The 23,065-nt window shown below is 39.8% G+C and overlaps 1 protein-coding gene across 1 annotated transcript; it reads right to left on the reverse strand.

Annotated features, from left to right (window-relative positions):
- Positions 1-1,977: 1,977 nt before the first annotated feature.
- Positions 1,978-23,054, reverse strand: LOC110044970 (uncharacterized protein KIAA0825 homolog). Its single transcript, XM_020750589.2, has 25 exons — positions 22,723-23,054; positions 19,236-19,419; positions 17,964-18,789; positions 17,066-17,209; positions 16,727-16,945; positions 14,852-14,898; positions 14,217-14,360; positions 13,701-13,819; positions 12,764-12,914; positions 11,856-12,046; positions 11,220-11,364; positions 10,571-10,707; positions 9,802-9,892; positions 9,652-9,703; positions 8,446-8,656; positions 7,716-7,779; positions 7,459-7,511; positions 6,679-6,812; positions 6,249-6,356; positions 5,574-5,626; positions 4,899-5,049; positions 3,934-4,042; positions 3,407-3,501; positions 3,062-3,108; positions 1,978-2,814 (listed from the first exon to the last, which is right to left on the reverse strand). The coding sequence occupies exons 1-25, from the start codon at positions 22,872-22,874 to the stop codon at positions 2,473-2,475; spliced, it is 3,969 nt and encodes a 1,322-aa protein (XP_020606248.2). The 5' UTR covers positions 22,875-23,054; the 3' UTR covers positions 1,978-2,472.
- Positions 23,055-23,065: the final 11 nt, after the last annotated feature.

Here is a 23,065-nt window from a genome sequence, read left to right on the forward strand (position 1 = left end):
GTTCTGAAATACAACACTCCAAGCAAAACACGCATTCTCATTGGTTGAAACGCGAGTTTCGTGACATCACAGATGTCCTAATTTAATCGGGATATTCCGGACTGATATATGTGTTTCACTTGCGTTTTCGACGGAATCAACTGTAAGAGACAAGAAGTATAATTATCTATAAATCGTTTTAAAAGGAGCTTAAAGGGGTTGACGGGACAGCAAACGCACCTGTCGGCGATCTATAAACTATACACCTCGTCAGGTGAGATTACCTTGTTCAGTACGCGTCAGGTTGTGCGAGCAGTGCGACGTATAACACCAGCAGTCGGAGAATTGGTGAAGTGTTATAACATCTCCATTTTGGCAAAATAATGGCCGCTTATCTGCATACAACGGAAGAAAAGAATCAAGAATATCAAGCAGGTTTAGAATTGGAATCTGAAGTGTTGACACATGCAGACAGCAACACGCCCGAGAAAGATCATATTGAACGGCTTGTAGAGAAGGTAGAAGATGATGTAGCCTACAAGCCTTCGATCACTTCCGTGATAGAAGATGGAAAATTTCAACTGAAGCTAACGCCCTCGTCGTCAAGACCCTACGAAATAAAAATCAACGTGAACGGGGAGAAAACTGCCACCAGTAATTCCGTTGTTCGAGTGAAAGAGCGGCAGTTTGAAGTTGTTGGCGAACTGGATGTTCAAGGAGAAAAGCTTAAAGGACCCAGTGGGATAGCTGTGAACAGCAAAGGCGAAATAGCAGTCACAGACTTCGATGGCCATTTTGTCGCAATATTTGACGAGGATGGAAAGCGTTCTAAAACAGTTGGTCATTATGAAGACAACACTGGAGAATTAAGATTTCCTGTTGACGTCACTTACGTCAACGATGACGTCATCCTAGTGGCGGACGAGTGGAATCACAGGGTACAGCAGTTTCATATCTGAACTGGTGAGGTTATCAAAAGCTTTGGAAGATTCGGTGCGAGAGATGGAGAGTTCGCCAGTCCTGTTAGTGTCTGTTTGGATGATAACGGACATGTTTTCGTAGCACAGTTAAACAACAATAGAATACAAGTTTTGACACAAAACGGTCAAGCACTGTACAAAGTGGGCGACACCTTTGATCACCCGCTGAGCTGTATCACCCACAAAAACTTGCTTATTGTGTCTGACAGTCGAAATAATTGCATCAAAGTGTTTGATGTTTCAGGAAAGTTCTTGTACAAGTTTGGAGAAGGTGGGGAGAGAGATGGGCAGTTTAAAGGCCCTTTTGGTTTGTGCGCTGACAGAGAGGGGAAGCTTCTTGTATGTGACCAGTTTAATGGGCGCTTTCAACAGTTCACTCTGGAAGGTCGCTTTCCCGGTAAGTGCGCTATTGGTGCGCTGCGAACACCTTGGGGTATAACAACTACGGAAGATGGCCGTATTCTGGTGACCGACTACATGGCGAGGAAAATACACATTTTAAAATGAGTGCTTTTAAGCTCTGTTTGACGCTCGTTTAAGTTCACTTCGCGTTCTTGCAAATATTTTGTCTGTGATTCGCGCAAAGACTAAAGCTAGATTTAACCCAGACTCTGCCAAGTTTATAAATGATCCATCAGGCAATACTGTCTGTACCAAAAATAATCGGTTGTTTTTGTGCACTACTAAAAAAACAAAAAATTAAATAACTCTGTAAGGACAATTAACATTCGGGGTTTGAGATTTACGGAGCGTAAATGTATTTAGCATAATAAATAACACGATAATAATTATTTATCAACAATATGACAATTATTTATGTCAAGTAATGAATGTTAGTAAAATGCTTGTAAATAGTGTTCATGGTAGTGTTTGTAATTACTGTTATTGACAGTGCTAGTAGCTGTTTCTATTGTTATCAATATAGTTTTTATTATTTGTGAGAAATACAGAATGTATTTAGCAAAGGAGATCCCTCCACTGCCGGCTTTAGCAATTGAGAAAGTAAGTGACACATGAGTTGTTTTTAAATTCCGTTTATATAGATTCAATGTATTTCCTTTTTAAATGTTTATAGACTGAAATTCAGCCGCTCCCTCTGACTCGTAAAACCCCCAGCACAGATGTCTGAATTAGTGAAGGCTACTAACGTAAAATTAATGAACTATGTAGTGAGTCTCTGGAGAATTTGAACAACGGAGAAGACCAAATGCTGAATTTCGAGAAAGTTAGCAGTCAAGTTTCATTCTATTTACAAGTAAAACATCAGCATTGATGCGACAAATTGTTTAAAGTTGACTTAGTATGGTTCATCATTTAAGTACAGTAGGGTCATAGGCTCCTGGTACATGAATTGGACAGGGCTATTTAAATAACTTATACTCTTATAAGCTCTTATAAGTTTAAAATTAACGAATATCCAGCGTAATAATTTAAACAGTCATTTATATAATAAGTTAAAACGAATAGTAATATCTACAACTCGTCGACAGAAACGCACAATGCGCTACCCAGGCTATTCACTATCCCCTCCACCCACAGTAACACCATAATGGGCCTTAAGGGCATTCACAAGCTCTCTCTCGCTGTCCTCTAAAGAAGCCCCTTCTTGCATTTCACTCCTATTGAAGACCAGGCGCTTGACTGCGTCTGCAGACGTTAACAGGTTACTCTTAAGTAACCTACTCCAGTCGAAAGGAAAGGAGGCAATCTTGTCCTGGTAAAACGCACATTCGCCAATCATTGCGAACTGCCGGAGTGGGTTAAACCCCCTGCTGTGCTCGCTTCCAGGAATGGAGCGAGACGGTTGAGGGGGGAGGATGTGGCCTGGGACGAGAACCAGGTTCATCAGCCAGTCCTGGGTAAGACAGCAGATCATAATTACTTGTCATACAAGCCATAACACGACTAATTATAGCAAAGTGCAAGGTATGTCTTCAAGTCTAGATGCTTAACAAGTCAGCACTTACTGAGCTTTCTGATCTCCATAGCCTCAAGCGGCTGGGAGCATTGCTACCTCCCCTTCCCTGGATGGGGTGCTGGGTCATCACAAGTACCCCCAGTAGACGAACCAAGAAATAGAAGCATTTTACTACATTTCATACCTTGTTTGCTTGAATGAAGTTATACGCGTGCCTCAGAGACGCCGCACCTAGAGACGGAATAAATATAAATTAAAAAAGTAAAGGAAGAAAACTTAACATGTATGGATTATTACGGAAAATTTAATTTTCGACCACGTAACGTAAAGTGATGGTATACCTGATAAAGGTGCATGTGCTACTAAATTGCACTTAAAGCACCATCCACACCCAACATACTCAGTGTCCAATGCAGTTTCCCGTATAATCATATGTGCATAATTATGCAAGCATAATTATATACTAACTGCTTTTCCAGTTTTCTAGTTATTCGTCTTTTCCAGAATGCGCACTTGACGCGATTCTCACCTCTTGTGTCTGAAATCAGTGCAGACGCCATATGAGTGAACTGAAGATCAGCTACTGATTCATACACTGTCTCAACTTGATATTCTTCATACGCCCTGCACAACACAAATAGCATCAAATCAATAGTGGCATATTATGAAAAACACATCTCCGTACTGAGTGCTAAGTCAGAAGCGAAACGTACTATTATAATTTTACAGAAGTTCTGTTCTCTGCTTTCAAAGGAAAACAAGGTATTTGGAGTCAACAGATACTCAGACGTGATAGTCAATTTTGTTCCGCAACACAGCAGTCAGGTAATCAACCCAGATGTCAGTTTGACACTCCAAAAAGTACACACCAGCTGCCCCATTTTTGTTCCAATTCCTCTCAGGATTGTGGCAAATGGATTCGGCACACTTGCTTTTCACCGATACGAAAGGTCTCACTAGCACAAAAATCGACAGGTTTATCCAATTTAAGGTCAGGCTAAACTTTATTGTAACACAACGTGACAAGTTGTCACGACATCCACACTACATACTTACTGGTTAGCAATGTGGGTCTTGACTTGTCCAACCTTTTGATTCAACCAGTCTCTCTTGGAAATCAGCAATGCATCGACGTCTGACGGAAGATTAGGATTCGTTACACCTCCTACGTGAACAACAACACAAGGTAAACCTTTCATTATATCAGTTATTATTTGGCAAACTTGTTTACGATGAAATGGACAATTCTGACTGATTGGTTCCCATCGTTGAGCGAAGTTGCAATAAACAACAACAATAACAATAATAAGATCGCTCACGAATTAGTCTCCACGAACGGGTTTTTGAAAATCACTATACAAAATAAAATGGTCCGTAGTTAGGTAGAAATTATCTTTCCTTCAGGTCTAACGTACAGTTTCGGTTAAACTTCCACGGAAGTGACCTTATTAACAACTTTATCGTGCGTTTACTAAGAACGGAAGCGTTAACTCATCAGGAGTTTTAAAAGAGCCACTATAATAAAACTCAGGGGCGTATCCAGGATTTTTACTTAGGAGGGGGTGCACCACTAAGAAATGGCGTAACTGACTGGTGAGGTAAACAAATTTTAAAAGCCAATATGTCATCTCTGCGCACTCCCTGCACCCTCCCCCTGGATCCGCCCTGAAACTCTCGAACTATTTTTTTCGATCCATCTTATTAGTGAATACTGGTTTTGCGTTTTAGGGACATTAGCGTCCATTATACCCGGTACGTTAACTTCACCTGCAGTTTACTCTCTTAAATGGTCGGCGACCACCTTGTTTCTTTTTTAAAAAGATTTGAACATGGGAACATTTTGTGCGCGAATGTCATTCAGGAAGTTATTTCAACAAAGCAACAACTCCCCAACGTTTTCCCAATAACGACTTCACAATAGTTCCATAGCATCTATAAAATTTAACATGTACATACTCTTCTAACTTGACTGTTCCAAATTCCGAGACCTGAAAACAGGAGCACTCTGTGATCTCACTAACCTTCAGTCCTTCCAAGATTGACCAGGACATGCCACACTATTTCAGCAAACATGGCAATGCTTCTCTGAGATTCTGAGCTTAGCTTTGCCTCACAAACGGAACACACTCTGTCGGTATCCATCAGCCATCGATAGAGCAAGCTGGCAAGAACCTGCAACGAGCAAAATCAGTTCATAAGGAAAACCTGCACTTTAGAGGCTGAAACTTCGGTGAGTAGCTAAACTTAATGCAAGGTTTTTATTAGCGTTGACAAAAAATATACGTTTTATGGAGAGACCTCCTTTAACAAAATGACCTGTTTTAGCCTCAAATTTAAAACAGGTTCTTATTTTTTACAATTACTATTAGTTTCAATTTCAAACTTAGAATTCATAAAATCAAATAAAACAAGCTCCAATGGGCAATGAAAATGAGCTAAGTCCCTTGCAAGGTTTTCTATAATTGGACTGCAGTCATTTAGACGTGATAATATGCATATTTTATTTCAAAAAATAATAGACAATACCAATGATCTTCCAACAAGAGAAAGATTTGTTTTTCAACGCCAATTATGAAAGACGATTGGGGGCTGACTTGGAAAAATGCAGGTTCATTTTTGTATTTTTTTTTTACTGTACGTCACTATCAACAAAGAAACCTTCAGCTTAATAAGAATGACACTGTATACTGTCTTACCCTAATGCCAGCAGTCTCACTAGATAAATCGATCGACTTCTGATGAACCGACTCTGAAACGTAAGAAATCCAGTTGACACAAATTGCTGCCATTTCTCTTAGAGTACTAGTCTACATAAAACCACAGAATCATACATAGCCTGAAATGTCAGTCATGTCCCGTCCCCAGCGTAATGCCCAGGCAAGACTCTCTTTCACCTTTCACCCGGGATTAGGCTGAAGGCGGGAGATGACTGACATTTCAGGCTAAATCATACAGCGAATACTGTAACAAATCAATGAAGACTTGACGTGAAAATAATGATCTGTAAAAAGCGCGGGAAAAGCCACGTGAGGATAGGGTTACGGTTTGATACAACGTCTTACTTGTGATTTGTTAGACCATGTTACAGGCAGCTTTATTTAACATGTCAGCAGTTGTTTACCTGCTGTTTAAAAATATCGCTTTTCCTTCGTTTTGTTTAGACCACTATGCGTAGACCCTGACTGAGCTTTGTGATTGATTAACAGAATGTGAAACAAACTTTAGGCAAACACTTTCAAGTAATAAGAAGCAAAATCAATACCTGAATTACAATCATGCTTCAAGGTTTCACTGATAACGTAACTTACGTATATTCGTTGTGACGCGAGAGATGTAGTAACTTTAGCGAGGAAGTCAATTTAAGGACATACCTTGGAGCTTGTTCAAAAACTGACACATGATCCTAGGAATGGCACAAAAATGCTGAGTCAGCTGATTTAAGAGATTCTGAAGTGCAGTGTACAGAACCTCAGTCTGATCTACAATGAAACACAAAATTGGTTAATGTGGATGAAATCGTACCAAGGTTACACCTTCGGCCACTCCCACACAACGGGCCGCAAAACTCTGGCAGTATTAACGGAGTGATCGTATTAAAGGAGTTCTTTGCGGAATAAGAACTGTCTGAGCTTTTGTTCGGGCCAGAATAAAGTGGCCGTAATAAGGAGCGGCCGTATTAACGTGGTGCCCGTAAGGTGGGGTCCCACAGATCAAACGACTTTCAGAGCGTGTTTTTTCTTTTGCGCGTAAACAAAATCAGTTTTTGCGAACTACTAAACAATGAGAGGCGCAACAACTTACTCTTGGTATCTCTTGTCTTGGGTGACTTCTTGCGCTCGCATCCACACGGGAGCGCACTCATGGACGTAAAGTTATACGACTTTGTCACCTTCTTGTCTTGCTCGCACAACAGCAACAATGATGAATACAAGAACCTGGTCAATTGAAATCACATGCACCTTTAGCAAGTGGCAGAGGTGCCTATCACTCCACGTGCGTTACATTTAATTAAGCTTAAGATACACTTTGCTTTGATTGTTTAGTACTTCCCCTGGTTTACTCAAGCCATGCAGAACCACACCATTCAGAGATTCGTCTCATTTGTTCCTTCGCAAACGGCAAAAACTCCCACCTTTGCCCATCTGCCGTTCGTCGTTTTACATGAAAGTGAGTAGTCCCGCGTTTGCCGAGATAATTAAGAATACTTTTCTACTCTTTTTGATGCATTTATTCAATAATTGGAGGAAAAAAAATTGATTCAGTGGAAAGCTAAAAATTGCCATTTGCCATTCAACCAAGTGAATAAGCTGCTCGCCAAACATAATTAAGACGCGCTCAAGACAGATGTCGTCAACTTCTTGAAGCCTACAGCCCATAAGAAAACAAAATGGACCACTTTAAGTATGAATATCTCCTGTTTTCCCTTGACTCGGTTTCCGTTGACTCAGTGAGCGAGAAGCGTGAAAAAACGCGAAAAAAGAAAAAGATCCAAGTCCACCGGCCCCCGTCTTTTTCTCGTCTCTCGTTTGAAAGCAATGGGAACTAAACCACTCTACCAAAATGTCCCAGCAACAGCCTCACCTGACAATGTATGGGTCAAACGTTCGGTAGACACAATCAAGCCAAACAGGGCTCTACGCAAACAACAACAACAACAACAAAGTTAACGTAATCAAAATTCAAAATTCTACTGGATGAATTGCAATGAGGTATCTCAACTGAGGACACTATTTGAAAGTCACTGAAGGATGTTTTTGAGCTTTTCGAAGACACCTTGAAAAAGCAAATGCATACGGCAACGGATCAGACAATGCTCATAGCTTTGAAATCAACAGTACCTCAGAAGCATCTGAAATCTTCAATCCTGATGAGCCAGCATCAAAATGCTTCCAGCTATCCTCCCTAAAAGAAGGTCATCATTGCTTTCATTAAGGCATAAGCGTATTAGCGTAAGAACAAGTAACATACGCAGACCAAGTAAGATGATGATAATTAGCGTCGTTCTTTTGGGAACATTTCCTGGCGAAAGGGGCTTATTAATTGACCTAGAGATGATCTGCCTACACAAACAGTATCGCTTCCTACAGAGATGTTGATGCATGACTACCACCCAAGGACGTAGCTAGGGAGCTCCTGGGGTGCCCGTGACACTCCCTTTTGTAAGCCTTTTTAAGCAAACATCCTACAACAGGTGGCGAAAACGCCATGACAATCTGGTGAGTACCCTCACCTTGACACTGTGTGACCCTCCCTTTGAAACATCCTGGCTACGCCTCTGCCACCAGTTTATGACTACTCCTGTGACTATGTACAAGGTGAAAGGCGAGTATAGGAGAGAAACCCACGGCCTATATACTAACCACTCATAGCAACCCCATTTGAGAACACCTCCAGTATAGCTTCACGATTCCCCAGCGATTCCCATTAAGCAATACATAAAGCAAGAGGAAATCAAGGGACTAGACTCTTCGTCTTGGCAACACACTTCATTGTACTTACGGCTTCCTTACCCTTTCAAAATGCTCTAACTGCCTCAAAATGTTATCAGAAATATGCGATTTATCGTACCTACTGACTATTGCCATGAGGTAATTCACCAGTCCTGGTGATTCATTTGAACACTGGAAGAGGATGCGGTACAAGGAACACACCACGCCCTCATTGAACTTGTTTGCATTCTGCAATGATGATGTTGTTTCCGGTTCAAACCACGTGGATGCCACAGGCTGAGAAGGTTTTGAACTTGAAGAATTTACTGGAGTCCTAAGACTGCAAAGGTCTGCAAGGAATTTGCAATGATCACGTTTCCAACAAGACATCTGGTGAAATTTATAAGTTTAGCTAAAGAATATTATACATGTGTTAAGGTGATTAAATACAGCGGACAACAATTTGTCACTAACAGGTTGAAGCTCACTCACTTGATAACTTGATCACTCAGCGACCGATCCAACTAACCCTCCACCCACCCACCCACCCACCCACCCACTCACCCACCCACCCACCCACCCACCCACCCACCTGTCCAACCTCTCAGTTAAGGTTGGCACACACTAGGGGACATGTTGCAACGACAGTTTTCCTCGTGTGACATGTTAATCATGGTCTAAGTCACGTACAAACAGTAATAGTATATTTTTAATCTATCAAAAATAATGTCACAATATAATGATGCAAGCGGTCTTTCCAGTCAGCCTCTTCTCTTCCACCGAACCCTCTATATCACCTCCTCAAATCGATTCACCCCATGTTTAATTTATGAACCTACATGTAGTAACGTTAAGAAGAGGAAGGTAGCTATAATTACTATTATACCATCACAAGTGAAAAGTTCTTGTAGCACCATAACTAAGAATTATTCAGGGGCCAGTTGTTAAAAGGGTGAACAACGTTATGCGTTGGATAAATCTATATTCAGTGGATACGTGTTGACAAAACAAACCACGCTATCTATCCGCCCTTTGAACAACTGGGTCCTGCTTGATAGAGTGGTTTTTACTTGAGTGTCAAAAGCAATTCGCAGTTGATCTGGTATTGCATTCTTAGGCTTAATGATTGGTTGAGAGACTCGCGCCACCCGATCGTCACTTGCTCACACACATTTTCCCGCGCACCCGACGGCTAAATCTATTTGCCTCGCATTTTGATTGGTTTGCTGGATTGGCTGTGTCCTTTGTGATTGATCAGAGTGATAACCTTGGTTTTGGTTTTCTGATACTCGACTGAAAACCCTTCCACTGTCTCATTTCTTTATGCTTACGATTATGTCATTACCTCCATACTTCACAATAGTAACAGGAAGTCTTGCATTTCTACTCACAAGAGCCTAGAAAATAGCGTCAAAATATTGAGCATCATTAAGGATGTACAGCTAATAGGGAAAGCTTTCAGGTCTGTAACATTAAAATATCAGCTTAAACTTACCCGTAAGAACAGTGACCACTGAGGAGATGGTTGATTGACGATAAGCTTAAAAAGCAAAAACGTTGCTTGTCGGTCCGGTATAGCAGCCAAACTAGTAAAGAGAAACAACAAACTTATTGTAAACAGACCGTACTCAGTGACATGTTCTGTGCAAGCTTGCAGGTACATCCCGAGGGTCGTATAACTACGGATTAATACCGATGTCCTGGCTCTTCAAGAGATGGGAGGTGCGGTGGCCTCATGGTTAGTGCGCTCGTCTCCGGATCAAGCGGTCCGGGTTCGAGCCCTGGCCGGGAACATTGTGTTGTGTTCTTGGGCAAGACACTTTACTCTCACAGTGCCTCTCTCCACCCAGGTGTATAAATGGGTACCGGCGAACTTAATGCTGGGGGTAACCCTGCGATGGACTAGCATCCCATCCAAGGGGGAGTAGAAATACTCCTAGTCGCTTCATGCTACAGAAACCGGGATAAGCTCTGGCCTGATGGGCCACTTGGCTCGTATGCAGACTTTACCTTTTTTACCTACCTGGCTCTTCAAGAGGGGTCATTATATAATAAAAAGCCTGTTAACACACTCAAGTGTCATTGCTCGTGAATTATCGAGATTTACCTTAACTCGTTCACTAACAATGAACTCGAAATTTTCAATACCGCACTCGGCAAAGCCTCGTGGGGTTTTGAAATTTCTCGTTCGTTGTTAGTGAACTCGTGCAGCTAAATCCTGATAATTCACTCGCTGAGTGCGTTAACCTGTAAACAACCCTCACCTTCCTTCATGACTTTTAAAGACTTCAGGATGTAACCATGACAACCAAGCAGTTTTGGAGTTAGCTTCTTCCCAGCTGTTTGATACCTCAGCCATGACATGAGAGCACAGGGACTCCAACGGGCAGCTGACCACGGTCTGGACAAGAAGTCAAGAAGTCAACATCGGGAATGTTAGTAAGCATAAGGACAGTGCTTTCCAATGACATTGATATTGATTTATTGCAACCATACTTAGTATAGTAGGAGGTGTGATGGCCTAACGGTTAGCGCACTGTACTCTGTATCGAGCAGGTTCGAGCCCTGGCTGGTGTCACTGCATTGTGTTGTTAGGTATGACACCTTAGTTTACTCTCAGTGCTTCTCTCCCTCCAGTTGCATATTAAATGGGTACTGGTGAATATAATGCTTGGGGTAACCCTGCGACAGACTCGCATCCCATCCAGGAAGGAGTAGAGATACTCCTAGTGGCTTCATGATATTCACGCTATGGGATACTGGCCTGACCTGATGCAGAACTTCTTATACCTGAATACCTCTTTCCATGGTTAGCACAGTTGGAGAACTTAAATTGCATGACAGTACCGAGGTGATGTCACTGTTTTTTATTGGCATGATTTATAAATAAACCTTATGGAATACTCCTCTCACCAGTGTTGTCAATAAACAGCAGCACAGACTGTGAATTGTTGGAAATGGTGCCATGGATGATTGTGGATCTAACAAGCTTTGTACACATTTACAACACGACCACAAAAATGACAAAGTAGATAGCAGTATGGCTGTGATATCTGATCTGAAACAAATCATTAAAGAAACTTTGTTACTAAAACAGGGTGTCCTCAATGAAAACCACTCAGGATATACAATCATCAGGGAATGATATGTTTGTTCATTTTCACCAAAAAGAGGTGAAAACAATGTAAATCGCGAGTTAGGCTAAATTTCCAGTAACTTATGTCCGGTCTACATTCCACAGTGACTGGTAATCAGGTAATCAAGTTTATTTTATTTTGGACTCATGCTTTTACTTGTGGTTGCATTCAAAGCTCAATAAAATTATCAATCTCTGATTAACAGTAATAAAAAACAAAGCCTCATTACTCCCATGAAGTTTTTTTCCAAAGATCTCTATTTCAGTTAGATGGAGCAACCCACCTTTGTACATCTTTTAGCCACCCAAAAGAAATGAAACCTCTTAGAAAAGTTGCAACCTTCCAATAGTAGAACAAGAAAAGACTGTTAGGTTGTTATTATTGGGACTTTATAGCTTGCTATTGGCAGCACCTGAATTGTTTGACACGCTTGGTTGATGGATTCACTCGACTATATCTTGTTGCCATGGTAACTAAAGAACTGTGAAGGACAGAAGTAAACATTTCCTGGGCTTTTTCAGGGGGGCAATTATCCCACAGGTCATGGCGTAGCCCTTGAAGATGATAGTTCCACATCTGGACAGAAAAAGAGCACCTTTCATCCTGCAAAGAAAATCCAAAAAGTTTCTAAATTATTATAGAAAGGTAATTAACTCATCATTGGCATTTATATGTGCTCTAAATTCCTCAGTTGCAGCTATGTATGTTTTCTGGATTTTTTTGTATATTTACAGACTACAGTGATTATGTCATACTTCAATTAATTAAGTACACAATGAACAAAAACTAGTGAGACAAACTGCCAGCAAAGTAAATTTATCACGGAAACGATTTCTGCAAATTTTAACCAGTCCAGCTTTACATACTGTATGTCAGATGGCAAGTTTATCTTTCTATAAAATTTTTCAGCACGGCTTAAACAGTAGTGTGATAATGATTAAAATTCCCTGGCCTTCATGTGACTACAGTACCTCCAGAAAATAAAAGGGCAAAACAAACAAAAAAAAACCAGGATTTCATTCCTGGCTTAGATGCATATAGATTCTGACACATCAACCATACATTGATCATGACCCTTCTATTTCGATACTCTATAATCAGAGGATTGATCAACTTTTTCAGCAGGAGGGCAACTGGCTTTCAGAGGTGGGCAAAACGCTTTGGAATGAACTTCCTTATAAGAAAAACATTCTTCTAGATGGTCAAATCATCCTCACAGCTGGTCAGTTTGTCCAGTCAGCAGTGCCTGGCCCTTAATGAAATCCGTAGTATTATTTTGAACAAGACACAGCACTACTATCACACCATGTACAAGTATACCTCATAGAAAGGTCTGTGATCAGCCCAGTTGTGACTGTGAGCATCTTGTAAAGTGACAGTGGAAATCACATTGTCATGGTAACTGGTGATCTGATCAATTACACTGTCGACAAGATCACTGAACTGACGATGCAAAATAGGAAAGGGGCGTCTGGAATGTAGAGAGAAGAATACCTCAGATTTACTATTCACCCTTAGTTTACATCAACAAATGGTATTGTTGCAGCTACAGAATGTTAAATATTCAGTCACCTGCAGACCAACAAAATCTGGCCATATAATGTATCATTAATTTTGCTGGGGCCAGCTAATGTTATATTAATAGGACTTAAATAAGACAGTGTCAATGCATTATTTTTTGCCCAAGACAAAAGATAGTGGATGTAATATATCAAACATGAGAGACAGTGTTTCATCAGGATATCCAAACACCAAGAAGAGGGTAGAAAATACGATATGCAGCGGAGTATTTTTGATGACATTCAAGGTGTTTGGATAGCCAATGAAACACTGTCTCGAGTGTTTTATATATATCTTCTCAATCGAAACAAAAACTAAGGAGTAAACAGAGAAGTAAAATCGTCAAAATCTATGCCAATTAAGACCGGGTATCCAAATCTCCTTCACGGTTGTGATTTTCTTTGTTTTAACTTGATGAATTATTAATGAGTTTGAGAAGCAATAATGAAAGCTGGCCATTTGAAAGACCACCAAAGTAAAAGATGAGAAATTTTCGTGACTTTCTGTCAATAGTGCACCAAAGGATCTCTATAAGAATTTATTAATAAGTTTGAGAAGCAGTAATGAAAGCTGGCCATTTGAAAGATGGCTTAAGTAAAAGATGAGAAATTTTCTTGACTTTCTGTCAATAGTGCACCAAGGATCTCTATGAGAATTTGTCAGGCTACCATTTCTGTCACCTAGACTGTACACCTACCTGGGTTCAGAACCTAACACCTCTTCATAATGCACCAGCTGGTTTCTGACAAATACAGCACTGCTAAGAACAGTATAGAGACATTCCACACTGCATTGGGTGGGAAACTCAGAGAGCACCTGAAATAACACAGTCATACATGTACATGTATATGTGCTAAAGAAATAACAAAAAAAAATTTTCTGTCTCTCTCTTAAGTTAGCCTTAGAGAAATAAAAGTGGGAGTTTGGGAGAATGAGAAATGCTGTGGGTTAGGGTTAGGGTGGGGAGGGGTCATATGGGATCCTGGAGAGGTAGGACTGAGGGGGCAGGGGGGGGGGGTTTGTGTGCATGTTATTCTTTTTAAGAACCCCTCAAAAGATGAAAAACAAAATAGCCTGGTTTGAAGATCAAAATGCCTACATGTTTATACATGCTAAAGGGAAGAAAATGTTCTCTCAAAATCATGTACATGTGTAACTACTAGAGCAACATAATTATGTAAAAATGGCCTGCAAGCATTTGGTTAATCTGTACCTGAGTTAATCTGGAATGGTAAGACTTCAGACAAGCTTCCAGTGAGTCAACAAATGATGACCTGACAACATGGAAGAGTTTTCCACCATGACTGCTGGCCAGTGGGAGAACATCATCAGCCTTTTCCATAATTATGGCACAGCACTGTGTTTAAACAAAAGCAAAACGAAGATTGTTAACAGCTTGATGTTCACAGGGAACCCAATAGCAAACTTATAACTACTACCGCAGTTCAAATATGAATTATTTCATATATACTTTACAGACCAGTCTTACATGTAAGTACCAGTTAAAATATGTTAATTGAGAGTCTCAACTCGAAACTCAATTCTCCATCCTCAGTATTGGTGAGCATCAAGATTCAAGGCTCAAGCTTCAAGTTTCAAGACACTAAAAGAATTTTTTTTGAGAATGTTGACAAGAAAGGATTTGCCAATTTATCATGCAAAACAACCAGTGAAGAAGAATGAGGATCAGTGAATGATGAAATGTTTCACAACATTTTAACAAACATTACTCTCAACTGTTGTCAACGCTTCAATTACAAGAAGCAAAAGATGACTCAAATTCTTAAGATTTATGTCAAAAATGGTCCTCATGCTTCTGATCAACAACTTCAATCCCTCTGTCAATACCTTTGCAATTCTCCTGGGATAATCTTGCTTACCACCAACAACATCATCTGGAAGTACACGATTGTAATTAACATAGAACATTGCATTTAGTTGTGGCATTGACCAAAAAATAATATATAGATTTAGCCAAGCCTAAAAGCGGAGCTCGTGGGCCGAGTTGTTCAAAGCCTGATTAAGCTAATCCAGGATAAGTGAGAATTTTGATTTAAGTTTTGAACTTTGCAGTGATGTTTTCTGTTTATATCGTTTGGCCTTCTTTTTGGTGTTTGAATAATCTCAAACTACACACAACAAAAACAGCAAAAAACATTTGTATACAAGAAAAATTCACACTTCAGTTAATTTTAATCCTGGTTAGCGTTAAGCGGTTTCTGAACAACCCAGCCCTGATTGCAATAAGTTACCCTGACATGAGCCCACAATCCAATCAAAAACCAGACCTTAGTCAGTGGTCAACTTTAAAAAAGCATGTGATCTTGATGAGCTCTTAACTTGTGTCAACAATATGGTCAGGTGATATTGGTCAGTGGATACCTTGTTTTGACAGGTGTCTGAATTGACCATAACAAAATCAAGAAAGTACGCTATTAGCTAAGGTTGCATATCTCTGTCAACCTATTAGGCAGAGTATGGCCGCCACCTTGCACGACTCTGCTGTTGTCGTCATGGTAAGATCGCAACCCCTTGAAATGGTGTTATTTATGCATCCTGTTTTTTAGCAAGTACATTTTGTATTGTATTGTATAATGTGTTGGAATATGGTGCTAGCATCTTTGGGTAATTAATTCAAATACGTTTTGGGCAGTGTATTTTTAAGTTTTCGCAGTGTGGATTGCAGCTTAGTATATCCAAAATCCAAGCATCTAGTGCAGTTTGTCGCCGCATCTCAGCCATTTGTAAGCAGTCCCAGCATCATGTTACAAATATCTCTATTATCATCAAGTCTCTGTTATTATCATGGGTTTAAGTTTGCTCCGTTTTTGCTTTGTTTAGGTTTGCTATGTTCGTGTTGCTTCAGTTTTAACCGCATTGAATCACATACATACATACATACATACATACATACACGCATACATACATACATACATACATACACGCATACATACATACATACATACATACATACACGCATACATACATACACCCATACATACACGCATACATACATACACGCATACATACACGCATACATACCTACACGCATACATACATACATACATACATACATACACGCATACATACATACACCCATACATACACGCATACATACATACACGCATACATACACGCATACATACATACACGCATACATACACGCATACATACATACACGCATACATACATACATACATACACGCATACATACATACATACATACATACATACATACATACATACAAACATACATACATACATACATACATACATACATTACATTACATACATACATACATACATAACTTATTTCCATTCAGATTTCAGTGTATTATGGGACTGATAATATCTCCAACAAAGAAACAATGAAATACAACATAAAAATACTCTATTGCTATCAATAAGTCTAGGTTAATAACTACATAACAATGAAATAAGTTGGATAAAGTGTGCGTTTTAATTGTCATTGCTCACTGGAGATGGTTTTACATCTTATTGATAGCTTCAGACGTCATCGTCATCATGCATACGCGCGCCCACGAGTAATACCACTAGCCATGATAACCATGAGAAAATCAATTCATGGATTTCCTTTTCTTTACTATATGAGTATGCATGGGGCTCCACTTGGTGGCCCAGAGCTCCTCTATAAAACAATTTGAAGGTTTCAAAATTTGTGAGACATGTACATGTAGTCAAAAAGGCAATAGCCTTTCAAACCTTTTAGCTTAACTGTAGGTATTCTCTCTGAAGACTTGTATAACTGCATCTCCTCATCAAGAGCCTTCTCACATGTCTGTTTGATACTCTCACTGAGAGCCATTGATATCTTTGATATGTGGCTCTTAAATTCATCTCTCCAAGGCCACAGTTGGGCATCCTGACTTGAAGATGATCCACTGCCGAGAGTTTGAGAATCAAGTCTACCACCACCAGAACCTGAATAAGTGAAGGTCAAATATGATCAGTAACAAGTAAAGAATGCCAAAAACTAGGTCTTGCTAGTATTTTTATTAGGATGGTGGAGATGTCAAAGCATTCAGTACCCCTTCCACTTACCAAAAGGCAAAGGCAAATTTCCTTCTGCTACATAAAATGGCATATCGGCACTCTTTTTGGAGCTTTGATGACTGGGATTCCTGTGTCCCAGGACTGGACTGGAAGGGGACCTTGCGACATTCTGCAGACCACCAACCCTACTCCCTAAGCACACAAATCAGATAGTTTAATTAGCCATGATTGAAAGTAATTATATTAAAAATTCACACCAAACAAACATTTCATGTTTCCTATAACTGCATCCTCCACCAATTCTTGGATAGTTCTTTTAGCAAATCTTGGGGTTTGAATTTACTGTCAGACAGAGTACATGTAGCTCCATGCTCTAGAGGTGCCCGGGTGCCACAGGTGACTTTTGCCTTTAGGTGACTGGAAGAACTTACTTTTTTCGTGTAAGCTTAGTGCTGGGCACCCATGATCTTATAGTTAGGAGCCTTTGGCCTTCTGGCAATTTTTCTAAAGACCACAGCCTTGAGCTCTGCACAGGATATATATTTTTTACTTTTACAGGCTGACGTTTCTGTAATATAGATGAAGATAATTTCTGGACTCTAGTTTCTCTGGGACCATATGAACTGTCTGTAGAGCACAGCCAGTGGTGACCATACTACGAAAACTGGTAGGAGGCTGACCGGTTGGCTCTTTTTTTGTGATTCAAGACCACCAAAACACAAATCCATCTAGTGACAGGATGAAGGATTAAAACCCAGGATATCTGGATTACAAATCCAGCATCCAAACCACTAGGCCATGGATCCTCCTCAATCATAAGAAAAAACCAGCTGCTGCTTACCTTTTTAGTTACCTCCACTACTTCAAAAAATATTGAACGGGCTGGATACATAATGTACATGTACATTGCAGAACCCACATTACATACATTGTACACTATACGTACCTGTTCCTTCATTTTCTGATCTATGACTTGTAACTCTGTCCACAAGCCTCTCCAAATTAACCATTGCCTCAAAGCAATGTTTATGAGCTATCAGGTTGTCTTTTGAATCAGTCTGTTTAACATGTGATACATTAGAACCTCTTCTGCTTCCTGGTGCTTGCACCATTTCATTCAAGAATCCTTGGTCATCCTTCTTGTTAACATCAAAGGTCTGACATACAGACTGTAACTCTTGTGTTATCTTCCCTAAGTACGACTCATGGATGAACTCAAAGCTTGGTACCATTGTAGGGAAAATCCCCTCTTGCAAAATCATTGCATCTTCATATATCATCACTTCAACTGCGCGACATAACTTAACAAATGACACAACATTACTTGGAACTTCAGACGAAACAGCAATATCTGTTTCTATCCTTTGTAACAAAACTCTATTAGAAATGTACTGATCCATCAATTGTCTGCGATAATTCTTGTATCCTTTCCAGATTTCATCTGGTGGGTAAAGAAAACACAAGTCATGCAACAGCTTGATTTTAGTTTGCTCATCACAAGGTTGGTCACTGTGTTGATCAGACAGAGGTAAGTTTGCAAGAAGTGTCCAGATTCCTTTACGAATCTTACTCCTGATTGCCTCCCACAACACATCAGTGGCTTGCTCATCCTCTATGACAATGGTGTTCAATGGTACCTCTGCCAGTTGTTCGCCATCCTCTCTTTTATCTGGCTGACCAAACGGCATAAGGATGCCTTGTTGAGATGCAAACTGGACCAGGTCTTCAAAGATGGACTCTTCTTTACCAGGATTTCGCTCTAGGGCCTGAATCTACACGTTACATGCACAGAAAGATTGTTTATCACAACAACCAAAGGTACATGTACATATACAAGCACGAATTAAACAACTTTGTTACATATTAAAACCATACCATGTTGTGAGCCTGAACAGCAGATACATGTGTACATTTATACATGTATATGTTTAAGGTTTTTGAAATACTCTAGTAGTCCACCACCAAAAACAGATTTGGTAATTCCATGAACAATGAGAATTCCCGAGTTTATGATACTCCGAAGAAGAGAAATTTACCTTTCATTTCCTAACACAACAAAATTCTTTGTTTCATTCAAGCTGTGAAACATTCATGAAAGTTTGGGAAGTCAACACCTCACAATGGTTGTGACTCTGTTTCTTTTTCTCCCAAACTTCCACTACAACTTGTTACTATTAATAACTCTGTAGAAACAAGACAAATGTTTTCAGCAACTTACCACATTGTTTAAGAAGCAGTTGAGTGCTATAGGTTCATAAGAGCAAGCACTGGTCTGTGTAACATTGGAAGATGTCAAAAAATCAACTGCATCTTTAGAGTTCAGCCATTCTGATGAATCCTGAGTTTTGTCTTTTGAAATGGTGTTGCAGACATCAACAAACTGTCCCCAACTTTCTTGCAAGCTGTTGAAAAGGAAGTTCATCAACACTTTCTCACTCAAATTCCTAGATATACACGTACATGAAACAGTATCAACCAGCAACTGTACACTGGTTAATAATAAATCAAATTTTCACTCTGCATGATGGTGACACAAACAAAAGAAGTTGATCAGAATATAATATGTTACTGAACTAGTGGGAGGTCCTTATTGGTGAAATATCAGTCAAGTTATATTTTGCAGGTTTATGGACTGAGCCACAGGTTACATGTATAGTACCAGTCAAAGGGACTGCAGCATTACACGCACGTAAAGCGTGTGTACTACACGCACATTACACGCAGCGTCCATGCACCTTACATGCAAATGCACGAAAATGCGCGTAATTACATGCGTGTAACTACATGCAGTTCATGTGATATTGCGTGTACCAGCAGCACCAGCAACTGGCAGGCGTGCTAGGATTCACTGAGATAGTGGAACATGAACATATAATGTTGCTTTCCGTTTTAGTTAACAGCAATCAGTGTACTTAAAATCAATCCAAAGATTCATTAAAAATATTTCGTACTCCGAAAAGTTTGGAGTTTACCAGTGTTCAAAAGCTTTTCCGGATGTGTTTTTTCCTTTTCCTGAGAAACAACAAGGGCGCCAGGGACTGACAAACTGAGGCTTGATAGACATGAAATAACAGCAAAACACAATATTTCGCTTGAGATTTTCTGTTAATTTTTAAACATCAGTTATCCTTCCTTAAGTTTAAAAAGCATTTGAAGATTCGTCATTGATAGTGCTCAGAAGCGAATGTTCTCTGCCTGAAAACATATTGTTTTGATCTCATAAAAATGAAATTCGATCTGTTTCTTGAATAGCATTGCCTAGCATGTGACCAAAATCTACCCAGGCGAAAATCCTGTGCAGTGTGAAAGATGTTTGTTGTTACTACCTCATTTTATTCCATACGCGTACACATATACAGACACGCAACGATCTGTCAACCGGACTTAACCCACGGATGAAAATCTGAATGTTTTCTCGAAGCTAGCTTATCGGTATTCAAATGCATGGTAAGTTAAGCTGAATAATCAAACACACCGGGTGTAAACATTGCGGGTTGTGGTCAGAAGGTTACATAAGAACCTGATGACTTGAAAATTAACGAATGCTTAGATTTTGATCAGAAAAAGCTTTGATTCTTCGCCGTTTAAGATTAAGAGAGAGTCCATGAGTTTCTGTTTGAATCCCTATTTCATTGTTATCGAAAGAACAGGAGTTGAAATGATACTTTGTGTGTGGGTAAACATTACGTTGCGACGTACATCGTACGTGTTCCAACGTAAATGAAAGCTCAGAGATCTTTAAGAATTTAGAAGTTTTGATGTTAAGTAGAAGTGTGGGCTGCTACGGAATAAGAAAGAGTATTTGTTTGATAGGTGCTCGAGCTAGTCCACTTATTTAGCAATGCTTGTTGGCTTTTAAATTTACCTTTTGTTGTGAACACTGAGAGGAGTGACAGTCGTGTGTATCGAATACAAGTTAGTAGTGGCTTTTTGTTTTGCAATATACACGCGAATGCGTGTATGAATAACAAAGGTTTCTTCTACCAATTAAAATACACGTATATAGGTGAAATTACACCCCAATGCGTGGAACTACCGGATCAGTAAATTTTACACGCACCTTACCCGCAGTGTCCACGAATACTACACGCAGACTACACGCATTTTACACACATGTAGGTGCTGCAATCCCTTTGACCGGTACCGTCACTCCACAAAATTGCACAAAAAGGAGATCAATATTTCCCCAATAAGGCCTGAACAAGCTAGTTCAAAAAAAGCATTTAATTTAATGGCTCTTTTAAAATTCTGCTGAGTTAATGCATCAATTCTCAGTGAGTATGTACACCAAAGTTAAGTATATAATTATTTACATTTTATAGGCTGCTCTCATTATTATTTAATTTAACTGACATCAAAGAAAAATGTATTCAAAAGAAGAAACTGTTTATTTTTGTGCAATGTTCTGGAGTTAGACAATTTCCAAAAACAATTTCTGACAGATCTATCTTCAGGGGTTTCAAAATGTTTTGAGGTAGGCGTCTGGAGCTGGAAGAGTAGGCCTCTGTGACAAGTTAAGGGTCGCAAGGCCCCTGATCCTGGGAGGTCTGGTAAAATCAAAGAGAAGAGACACCATCCATAGGCATACATGATGTTCTCAATGCTCACCGGTTTGCTACGCATTATAGGGGAAGTTAAACATGGTCAGCCATTTGGTAGTTTTCGACATGGACTTATTTGTCATATACAGTCAAACCTCCGGTTTCAATCACCTCTCATAAGCAACCACCTCTCCAAGCGACCAGTTTTCTAACATAATAAAATTTTCCCAGTCAAGACACTATATTTGGAACCTCTTACATGTAGAAGCGACCACCTCTTGTAAGCAACTGTGACCACTTTTAAAGCTAAATGCTTGAAATTTTCTTTTGTTCTTAACCTCCTGTAAACGACCACTCAACAAATTATAGAGTGGAAATTGGATAATAACATGCTGTCAAATTTAAAGCTAGCAATCCTATCCTTTTTAGTTCATGTTCAGTTCCCCTAACGTTAACACAACATTAAAGATTCAATTTGTAACTATCATGAGACTTGTTCCATTCGTCTTTTTAGGCAGTTTAATATCAGAAGTGAACTATGTTAAATATTCTACATAAACACTCTAGAAAGCTTTAAAAATATTTTTGTGGCTAATAAAAGTTATTACATGGGTTTAGATGGGTACTGATGCAAGGGTTAAGTCTCTGCAATACTGCATGCTAATGAAGCAAAATTTTGACCCAAAGTGGTCTTAACTCTTGCAAGCGACCACCACCTAGGGTTGACATTTTGGGTGGTCGCTTACGAGAGGTTCGACTGTAATAAGTTCTGATAATGACCACCAACATGGTGGTAATGAAGTCACATGAAAACCAAAAATGCACCACCCAACATAATTATCACACATATTTTTCTAGAATAAATCCAGCCATCATTTGTGTTAGTTTTGTCTGTCCATTTGCTGATTATCATTTACACTGTGTCTGCTATGTATGCAACTACGTTTACGTTCAAGCAATGATGCAATGCAATCCTGTCGTGACTGTCAAGCCAAGGCCACAAATTTAAGGTTACTTTTAAAAGATTCAGGCAAGCTTACATCCAGCTGAACTTAAACTTACATGTTTCTTAACTCTGTGTGAATTGCGAAAAGAGAAAATGGTTTGTGAATCATATCTGTATTACTTGAAAGTTCAGTCGCGCTTTGAGTAGTATTACATTACCTTGCTGTATTTTCTTCTAAACGAGCATCAAGTTTCCGAATGGCGTCTTTGATAGAACCGACATCCAGCGACGAAAAACTGAGCCCGTTCACCAACAACGACAGTTCCCCAACTTCATGTTTGTTCGACTTCGACCGATCGCTTCTCGACATCTTGGGTACGTCGTCAGCTCGCGCATCGAGTACAAGAAATATCCAACTTGACAAAGCAACTCGTCGCTAGCGCTCTTTGTTCAAATTCCAGCTGTTTTGATGAGTTCAACTTATATTGACTCGGTGATTTTTGCATGTTTTGTAATGTTTACACGAAGAGCTTTTCTGCCGGGCGCAGATGGCCGTAGGGG

This window comes from Orbicella faveolata, unplaced genomic scaffold, assembly GCF_042242905.1.
Source record: "Orbicella faveolata isolate gen_17 unplaced genomic scaffold, um_ofav_v1 contig_26, whole genome shotgun sequence".
Taxonomy (NCBI): domain Eukaryota; kingdom Metazoa; phylum Cnidaria; class Anthozoa; order Scleractinia; family Merulinidae; genus Orbicella; species Orbicella faveolata.